The following is a 9,440-nucleotide window of genomic DNA, read 5'->3' as shown; positions in this document are numbered from 1 at the left end:
CCCCCCCCACCCCCCTGCCCAAACCAGGGACCTGATGGCCATGGCTGAGGGCCTGAAGGAGGTGGTGCAGGAGAGCTACCAGGAGTACAGGCACAGGCAAGAGCAGGGCCTGAGGCTTCCCTGTTTAGAACTATAAAACACCAATTGAAAATTGGCATTGAGAGGCCACCAATAAAAAAATTGGCATTGAGAGGGCACCCATAAAAATTGGCATTGAGAGGTTGTCCTGCTTGAAAATGGTTAAAAGGGTCTAGGGGGGTGCAGGATGCCCCTGGGCTTCAGCGGGACACCACCTCTGCACAACCCAGGACTACTGGGGTCGCGCGGGGCTCGCTGCCGCAGCGGCCCACAAACTGCTGGCGCACCACTCTTCTGCCACCCCTGCTCCCGTGCTTTGTGACATCCATACGCAGTCGACCGACCCCACCGCCCCGCTTGCACCCCCGCAGCCAGATCGAGCTCCTGGCCGGCCTGCTGCGCGACGGCGGGGTGCCTATCGTGGAGCCGCCGGGCGGCCACGCCGTTTACGTCGACGCGGCGCGCTTCCTGCCCCACGTGCCCGGCCGCCAGTTCCCCGCCCAGGTGACCGCGTCGACTGCGCATCGAAGCGACGGCAGTGCATTTAAGCTCGGGGGGCTGTGCGCCGTTCCTTGCCATCCAACCCCCCTTGTCCCCGTGCTGTTACCGTGACAGCACGGGGACTGGGGCCGCCATGACAGCGGCCCCAGCACGAGCTGCTGTCCCACCCCTGCAGGCGGAGCTCGGGCCGGTTTGGCGCGGCGGCCTGGCGGGCGCCCGGCCCCTCTCTTTACAAACACAGCAGTGTATCCTCCCCCCATACACACTCTCGCTGTCCCCACGCATGCACGCGACAACTGCGAATGCGTGTACGCACGCACGCACGCATAAGCACACGCGCACGCACACGCACATGCACCCATCCCCTCCCCCCAAACACACCCTTCCAAACCTGTTCTTGCCCCCAGGCCCTCACCGCGGCGCTGTACACGGAATCAGGGGTGCGGGGCGTCGAGATTGGCAGCTCCTGCTTCGGCCACACCGACCCGGCGACCGGCGAGTTCGTGCCCGCACGGCTGGAGCTGCTGCGGCTCGCGGTCCCGCGTCGGGTCTACACAGACAACCACGTGAGACACTGCGGGGCGGTGGTTTAAAATACCAAAATTTTCTAGGGGGCCTCAAAGGCGATCGGGGCGTCCGTTGACGGCGTCGGCTCACGTTCTGGTCCTGCGTGCTGCCGCAAAGATGGCAGCCTCTTGCGTCAATGTTGCTGTTGAAACGGGGGGGGGGGGGGTGCCTGGCAAATTAGTGTGCTGTGGGGAGCCAGGCCTTGAGGCACAATTGCTCAGCTCTGTTTGTGCCTTGCCTGTTGCGCACTTTCAAGTGCAGCCTACCGAATTTGCCTGTCTGCACTCCCCCAATGCTGCCCCATCTCTCAACTCCTTCACACCCTTGGCCCCCCACCGCCTCTCGCATGCACAAGTTTCTCCGCCCCTGCTGACGCAACCCCCCATGGCGCGCCCGCAGATGCGCTACGTCGCCGCGGCATTGGTGCGCCTTTACCGCCGCCGCGAGTCCCTGGGCGGCCTGCGGCGCGTGTACGCCACCAAGCTTCTCTCCCACTTCACTGCGCGCTTTGAGCCCGCGGTCGCTGCGGCCACTGCGGCCGGCGGCCGCGGCGCGCCGGCCAATGGTGTGGAGGCAGGCGGCGTCGCGGCGCGCGCGCGGTCGGCCTTCGCGGGCGATGCCGAGGCTGAGCTGAAATGCGCGGAGGCGAACGGTGCTTGAATATAGCGCCGTTCCTCTTGCGGCGCGGCGGAGCAATGGCCTGCTCCCGCCCTCCCAACACTGCCTACTACACTGCACGCGCAGTCGCTGGGGCGTGTGGTTTGCGTGTTCCTGGGGTGGGCCGCGGGCGTCGCCGCTTGGGCCTGACTCCATCTGCTGTGGATTGTCAGCGGATTGATCCCGGTTTAGCGGCTTGTCGCTGTGCAGGGCGTCGGGCCTTGGCTCAGCTGGTTCGGCTAGAGAGTTGCATCCACCAAGCTTTTTAGGTTTTGATGGCGGCGAAACCTCGACCGCGAAAGCCTAGCTGCGCGCGACGCGCCGCCGAGGTGGAGGCTGTCGTGTGTGTGTGAACGGGCGTCTTTCCATCCGCAGCGGCGACCCGATCGCAAGGATGGCCGGGGGGCGTCGTTTGCCGTCGCGTTGCACGCAGCCATTAGGCTGGCGGCACTAAAATGCGGCAGAGTGCATGTTGGGGTGCTCTCACCCCTTGGCCCTGCTTTGACTTCACTTGCTCTTGCCGGGCAAGCATGTACATCATCAGGGGGCGCGAGCCCTGCAGTCAATCGCCACGAGGTTGGTGGTGATCACACTTGAGACCGTTATCATGTTGATTCCTGCCAGATTCATGTTTGGCAGGCCCTGTACTTGGATAACGCCTTCATGCGCTTTGCGCCCTCTCTTTGCCACCCCAAAACCACCACTCCGCCAGCACCAACCCCCACAATTGCATGCACCAACCCACGGGCTGCGACGCCCCGGGTGAGGACCGTACCCCCGCCGCCGCGTGCGCCGGCCGCTCAGCGACGCGCCGCGGGCGTGTGCCCGCCGGCGCTGGAATAGCAGCGGCCGGGCCTTGCGCGCGGCGGCGGGCGGGTGAGACGCTACCACTCATTGGAGCGCGCAATAAACGAGTGGCCCCCACCTTTGCTTCATCTGCAAGTGGGGCGCGCAACGTTCGCCCTTCTTTCCTTCCCTTTTGCACGCGCACCTGCCGGCCTGTCTATTCCCTTGCTACTTGGCACTGGTGGTGCTTGTGTTGACTGCATAGTAGGCGTTTGATGCAGCAGGCAGAAAGCGTCAGCCGCTGCATGCTCTGTTATTGATAAGGGCGGGCACACCACTTTGCCGCAATGCCTGCAGGTCACCAGCGAGCTCTCCAGCAGAACGGGCTGCTGCGGACAATTGGATGACTTTGCTTATGTGTAACAAGAGAAGGATTTCAAATGCCGCAAACAGTGTCACAGCCAGATGACCTTGCATGACATCACACAGCGTCTACTTTTACCGCTCGCGTTGCAGATCCCAGGCAGCTCTGGATGCTCTTGGGACCAGGTGGCAGCGCAGAGCCCTGTCGGTTGCTGGCAGGTTCACCCGAACTGCAGTCAACCCAATCAATACACAAGAGCCTGAGAAGGCACCAACGCAGAGCAAGGCCCGGGCAGCCGCATGCAGGAGCGTGTTGTGGTAAGGAGCCTAGGTCGACATCTGCACACATGCACGAAGCAAGAACATGAATATGCGCCAGCTACTGAAGCTTGCAGAAGCAAAGAAGCCATGCGGCATTCGACTGTTGGGTTCAATACCACTGCCGCCTCCGCTTCGCCGCGCCGCCGCGCACGCCGCATGCGCGCATGTGCTCCGCCTCCGCCTGCTTGCCACGCTCCACGAACAGGCCATCCCCCCAGTCGGCGCCCATCATGCCGCGCACCATGCCGCCAGCGAATGAGTCACTGTCTGTGTCCCCATACTACATAGCAGTGCAGGCATGGGTGTGCAGGTTGGTGTGCGTACAAAAATCTATATGTGTCTGCATGCACAGGTGCAGGAGCATGCACGCAAGCAGGCACGCACACACACACACACACACACTCATACATATACACACACACGTACACAAACACACAAACACACACAAACACACACTCTCTCTCTTGCCCACGTTCCCACACACTAAACAAGCACGCACATGCACGCACGCACACACTCGTACGCGCACACGCACAAACACACACACACACACACACACACACATTCTTACACACACAACCCTCATACGCACATGACAAGCTGCGAGCCATGTGCCCCATCCCGCTACTTACGTGAACAGTGAGCATCGGCCGCTTCCCACACAGCTGCCTGACCTTGGTGCCCCCCACCCTGCAGCGGGATTGGTCGGCAACGCATGCATGGGTTTGCCACTTGCGGGGTATCAATCAGCAACTGCAGGCGCCTCAAACCACGCAATGCTATTGCTTGCGCCACAGCAGCCTAGCAGCCTGCCTCCCCTGCAGAGGCCCCAAATTCAGACCACAAAGCATCAAGTGGTGCGCACGGGTCCACGGGCAATATAGCTCGTCGGCGCCTGCGCACCCGCTGTCTGTCAGATGGAGGGACTTGAGGTTGGGCAGCAGGCCGGGGTCCTTCTTGAGAGCCTCCAGGTCCTTGTCCTTGACGTTGCCTTTGACGTTGTGGTTGGTTTGAGTGGATCAAGCGTATGTGCAATCAAGTTTGATTGGGTTGTTTGTATATGTGTGTGTATGGGGGGTGAGATAACGTGTGTGCATGTTGAGAATAGAGGAAGAGCGGCAGAAACAAATAGTGAAAGAAGATATGATGGTGGTCGTGTGCATGCTGTTTTCGGTGTGTATTGACACATAATCTACATGCGTCTTGCATGAGAAAACATCGGCCCCATCACCGTTGGCACCAGAGATCCCAGGCTGACCCCAGTGTCTCACGTTCGCTGCTCCGCTCCGCGTCCACTCACACTGGGAGCGGTCGTGCCCCGTGAAATGCAGCTCCTCCAGACCCGACAGCGCCTTTGCGATGCTGCCAAACGCCTTGGGCCCCATGCCAGGGACACTCTCCAGCCGCAGGACCCGCAGGTCTGGGCTGCAGTATTGCGAGACCGCGGCGGTGGCCGCGTCGGTGAGGTGGGCGCCGTCGCCGGTGTCGCTGCAGCCGAGCTGCAGGGAGGTGAGCTGGGGGCCCACCGCCTTGAGCAGTGCTAGGATGTGCTGTGTGATAGTGGGGGCGGGCGGGGGCAGCGCACGCGTGCCACCGTATGTACAAGTGTTTTTGGTTGATTTGATTTGTGTGTGTGTATGTGTGTGGTGTGATTATATGTGGGCAAGGGGTGTATGTGGCTGTGAGGGGGCTCGATACGCGCGGATTCCGTCGCGACAGCATGCATTGCGGGCCCCCATCTGTCGCACACGACGCCATCCGCACAACCAGAGCACGCAGCACACAGGCGACTGCACATGCGTGTTGCAGTGCAAGGGCATACATGGTGGTTGCAAATGGGCGCGCACATAAACACACAGGCTACCACACTCACCTTGTCTCTGATGCCGAAATTACGGTCAAACGTGATAGAGCGCAGCGCCGCCATGTCCTTTGCCAGCAGTTCAGTCAGGCTCGCTGGGTCGCGGAGCGTCTCATGGTACCCCGCCACAGCTGCCGCCATGGCTGCTGCTGCTGCTGCTGCTGCTGCGTGGTGGCTGTTGGAGCCCAGAGGCAGGCGCAGCGCTGTTCGAACGACGAGCGCCGCCGCCGCTTCAAGACGTTGGCAAAGCAGGCGCTGGATACGCCGCACAACAAGATATCGCCGATTTCTCACCCTTGTTAACGCAAGCGACCAGCCAAAAACGCGGGCAGATCCGAGATCAACCGCGGGCGCGCGTTATTCCGAACCAAGTGACTTTGTATGGGTAAGATCGAGAACATCAACCGGAACGCGCATGTCTTGGTGATGTATTGGTTTGACTAGCATCGCTGAAAGTACCGTACCTGCTGGGGTGACTGGGCTCTGCTGGTGCCACTGCATACTTGTGGCCTGAATCCTAGCTAAATGCGGGCCACGTTGATTGTGTCATCACCGTGTGATTTGCGAATGCGGGCCGAGCACTAATTTGGTGGCCAGTTGGACACATCAGTCAAACATGTAACGAGGCCTGCAGGAGCGCCGATATTGTCCTGTACGCTTGTCGATAAATGCGACGCTTTTGCGTTACAATGAGGTCTCATCAATTGTACCTCAGCAAGAGGCGGCGGTTGATGGAGTTGGCATATCAGACGCATAAAGGAACGCAGCACTCATCGCCAAACGCACCAGCCAAGGCCCGCAGCCTGCAAGCCATCCTGCACCCACGCACGAACACGACCAGGTAGCGGCCTCCGCCCTCAAAACAGTGGCGTCACACGGCCGCAGATCGACGCAGCCTGCTACCCTACTTATGAGTCCGGCCGCTGACGCAGCTTTGCGAGCCGTCGGGCCTGAATGCTGCGCACACCCCTGTATGCAAAAGGTGCCCGGCACTCACACAAGGAGCTGCTGCCGCTCCCATAATAAAGCCCGCGTCTGCACGACCATGATAGTTTTGCTCTTCAAATGTACCACCCCCCACCCCAGAACACACAGCGGCTGCCATGTATGCTACACTCGCTGCTGCGCCATCCTCCCACGGCCCGAACCCACCAGAGCGAGGTGTGACTCGACGCCACAAAAACTGGGCAGCCGCAACTAAGAGCGGCGCCGGCTCAGGCCCAGGCCAAAGCCGCGACCCCACGCCAGCCGGTGACACGCAGCTGGACGCTGCCCTGGGCCAGGCGGCAGCTACGGACGGCACCGCCGGCGCAGCCGCCGCGCTTGGAGCGGCGCCAGGGGCTGATTGATGCAAGAACGAGCCTAGGCCTAGGCGGGCTCCTTGGACTCTGCCACCAGTGCCTCAACCTCATCCAGCGTCGGCTGCGCCCCGATTGCGCCCGGCCGCGTGCACGTGAGCGCGCCGGTCGCGGCGCCGAAGACGACGGCTTCCCGCAGCTTCGAGGGGTCGGCCGCCAGGCACTCGACGCCGCCAGCCTCCAGCAGCTGGGGTCCGGGGGGGGGGGGCATTGAGAGGTGCCCAGTGGAGGCGATCGGCAGAGGGAGGTTGGTATTGAGGGGAGGCGAAATAATCCATGCGGCTTGAGTGTGCATGTGTGAGTGTGTGTGCGTGTGCGCGCATGTGCATGTGTATTTGTGTGTGTGCGTGCGTGTGTGTGCGTGTGTGTGCATGCTTGTGCATGCGTTATGGCCGCCATTCGAGAGACAGCGAACGAAATAGCGTTGCGGCGCGGCTGTGCAAAAATCCGAGCTGGGGTTGCACGCAACAGATGGGTGACAGCCCCGAGCATCAAAACCCCCAACGGCGCGCTCCTCCTGCCCAGCTGGCCGGCGTGCTGCGCACGTGTTGAGGCGTACGCCACCCGCTCGCGGCGGCGGAGGGCAAGAGGGTGGTGGGTGGGCGCGGGCGCACCTTGTAAACAAAGCCGGCCGTGAACGCGTCGCCGGCGCCGGTGGTGTCCACGACGTCCACCTGCAAGCAATCGTGTAGGGCCCGCGGCCGCTCGGCGCGGTGCAGCTCTTTCTCGGGCCCGCGCGGCGGAGGGGCCGCCGGGCGTGCGGCCGCGCGAGCCCCGGCGCGGCCCCCGCGGGTGAGCGTGCCGCCGTGGCGACCCCTGGTCGCAAGGGTGGCAGCAGATCCCAGTACACCCTCATCCTCTCAGTCTAGCCCATCAGTCCAGCCGATCAGAGTTGCCATGCAGGCTGGTGCGTGTGCACGAGGCTAGGGCACACCTTGTAGACTTTGACAAACCCGGAGTGCTCGCCCTTGGAGGAGCGGAAGCAGTACGCGGCGCCCTCGTCGCCCGCGGTGACCAGGACGCCCAGCGCCGCCGGCAGCTTGTGGGCGACCTGGGGGTGGGGGAGGTTTGGATGAGGGCGGGGAATAGTTGGATGAGGGCAAGAGCATGCGTTGTGCCGACTGCAGGTTCGGTTGGGCGGGCAGGCACCAAAGGAGCGGGGCCGGCCAGCCCCCAACCGCCCCAGAACAGCCAAGGGCTGCCACACGTCGTCAAGCCGCCAAACAGAGAAGCCCGGGCGCTTGGCGCAGCCTGACAACCTGACAGCGTGCAGCGTGCAGTCCGCCAATCCGACAGTCAAACAGTCCGGCCAACGCACCGAGCAGGGGTCCTGGAGGGCCGCCTGGGGGTCCTGGCCGTAGAGATATTCCAGATCAGCGTCGCTGATCTTGACCAGATCCGCCAACTCCAGGAATTCCAAGATCACGGGCCGCGCCGCCTCGGCGTCGGGCCAGAAGACCGGGCGCCAATTGATGTCCACGAATACCTGGGGTCGTGAGGATTTTGAACAAATGGTGCTGGACAATTCATGGTGGTTGAACAGTAATTACAGGTCAGCGTGGGGGTGTTTAAAGCTCCCATGCTACCATGAGCTGCGGCGCATCATCACGCGCTGCTGCAGAGCGCCCCACAGCGGCCGCAGCAAGCCGCGCCGTCGGACATCGCCGCGCACCGCCCGATGCGCAGCTCGCGACACCGGGTGCGCGGCCGCCGTGAGTGCGGGCCCACCTTGCAGCCGGCCTCGCGTGCTGCGGCGGCGGCGGTCTCCATGGCGGCGCGCGTCTTGGGGCTGGCCAGGCCTAGGGTTCCTGTCACCAGCAGCTGCGCTGACTGTGCAGCGGGGGTTGGGCGGGGGCAAGTTGCTGTCGCGCGGCCCGGGATCCGAGGGGGGTGCGGCGAGGGCGCGCCTGCAAGGGCGTCCGAAGCCTGCATGTTCCCATTGCTACGCAGCACAGGTGCTGCTCACAGCCGCAGCTCTGCTGTCCCGTGACATGGGCAGCGACAGCGGGCGCGGACGCCCCTTCAGCCAGGGACACCCAGATACAATCGGGCTCGACGACAATGACTAAACCAAAAGCTCCGCGCTGTATGTACGGCCCACCCTGATTTTCTCCAGGGGCAGCTGCTCCGGGTCCAGCCGCGTGTCGCAGTACGCGTCGCTGTCCAGTCCGAAGCCCGCGAACTCTCTGTCGCCATCGGGGCGGCGCACGACGTAAACGTCGCGCGTCGGTGCGTCGGTCCGCTGCACGCCCGACACGTCCACCCCGCGGTCTGAGTCATGTGATTGGGATGGAGGGGGTGAGCTGAAGGAATGCGCCGCTGGGTGGGGCCGTGGGCTTGGGGCAGGAAAGGTGTGGCGGGTCGGCGGTTGCAGGAGGGTTGAGACGGCAGGCACGGGGCCTGGAGAGGAGCGCCGTCCGTTGTGCTGGGTAAGCCGAGAGGAGGCACGGGTGTTTGCGCGCTGCGCCCTGGGCGCGCTCCCTGCGCTTCTACGGGGCACGGGCATGCGCACGCACGTATCAACCCCAAACCCCTACCATTGGGACTCCTTTCCACCACCCCCGCCCGCGACCATTTTTTGGCACCACAAGTCTCTGCGGCTGGCCGCCGCTGTTCACGAATGGCTGACCCAGCTCGGGAACGCACCCGTGAGCAGCTCCACCATCCTGTCCCCCATCTCGTCGCTCCCCAGCGCCGAAATGAACGCCGTCCCGACCCCCAGCCGCCCCAGCGACGTCGCGACGTTGGCGGGGGCGCCGCCTGGATAGGGAGTCCAGGACTTGACCTCTTCCCTTGAGAGGCCCTTTTGGTCTGCCAGGTAGTCTGTGGTTGTGTGTGAATGTGTGTGCGTGCGTGCGTGTGTGTGTGTTCGTGTGTGTTCGTGTGTGTGTGTGTGTGTGTGTGTGTGTGTGTGTGTGTGTGTGTGTGTGTGTGTGTGTGTGTGTGTG

At 63.0% G+C, this 9,440-nt stretch overlaps 3 protein-coding genes across 3 annotated transcripts; 1 reads left to right on the top strand and 2 right to left on the bottom strand.

Annotated features, from left to right (window-relative positions):
* Positions 1 to 34: 34 nt before the first annotated feature.
* On the top strand, positions 35 to 1,806 carry MNEG_9524 (tryptophanase; the record flags this gene model as incomplete). The annotated part of the gene is made up of 5 exons (XM_014042007.1): positions 35 to 84; positions 450 to 582; positions 755 to 769; positions 987 to 1,145; positions 1,546 to 1,806. 5 exons carry the CDS (start codon positions 35 to 37, stop codon positions 1,804 to 1,806), a joined length of 618 nt encoding a protein of 205 aa, XP_013897461.1.
* Positions 1,807 to 3,382: 1,576 nt separating this feature from the next.
* On the bottom strand, positions 3,383 to 5,200 carry MNEG_9523 (hypothetical protein; the record flags this gene model as incomplete). The annotated part of the gene is made up of 5 exons (XM_014042006.1): positions 3,383 to 3,553; positions 3,906 to 3,963; positions 4,177 to 4,264; positions 4,574 to 4,823; positions 5,147 to 5,200. 5 exons carry the CDS (start codon positions 5,198 to 5,200, stop codon positions 3,383 to 3,385), a joined length of 621 nt encoding a protein of 206 aa, XP_013897460.1.
* Positions 5,201 to 6,502: 1,302 nt separating this feature from the next.
* On the bottom strand, positions 6,503 to 9,157 carry MNEG_9522 (fructokinase; the record flags this gene model as incomplete). Its single annotated transcript, XM_014042005.1, has 7 exons — positions 6,503 to 6,679; positions 7,107 to 7,166; positions 7,427 to 7,543; positions 7,811 to 7,978; positions 8,221 to 8,322; positions 8,594 to 8,763; positions 9,139 to 9,157. 7 exons carry the CDS (start codon positions 9,155 to 9,157, stop codon positions 6,503 to 6,505), a joined length of 813 nt encoding a protein of 270 aa, XP_013897459.1.
* Between the last annotated feature and the right edge of the window lie 283 nt (positions 9,158 to 9,440).

This window comes from Monoraphidium neglectum (genome assembly GCF_000611645.1).
Source record: "Monoraphidium neglectum strain SAG 48.87 unplaced genomic scaffold scaffold01966, whole genome shotgun sequence".
Lineage (NCBI taxonomy): Eukaryota > Viridiplantae > Chlorophyta > Chlorophyceae > Sphaeropleales > Selenastraceae > Monoraphidium > Monoraphidium neglectum.
The sequence above is the reverse complement of the archived record's forward strand: the minus strand, read 5'-3'. Positions and strand labels throughout refer to the sequence as shown.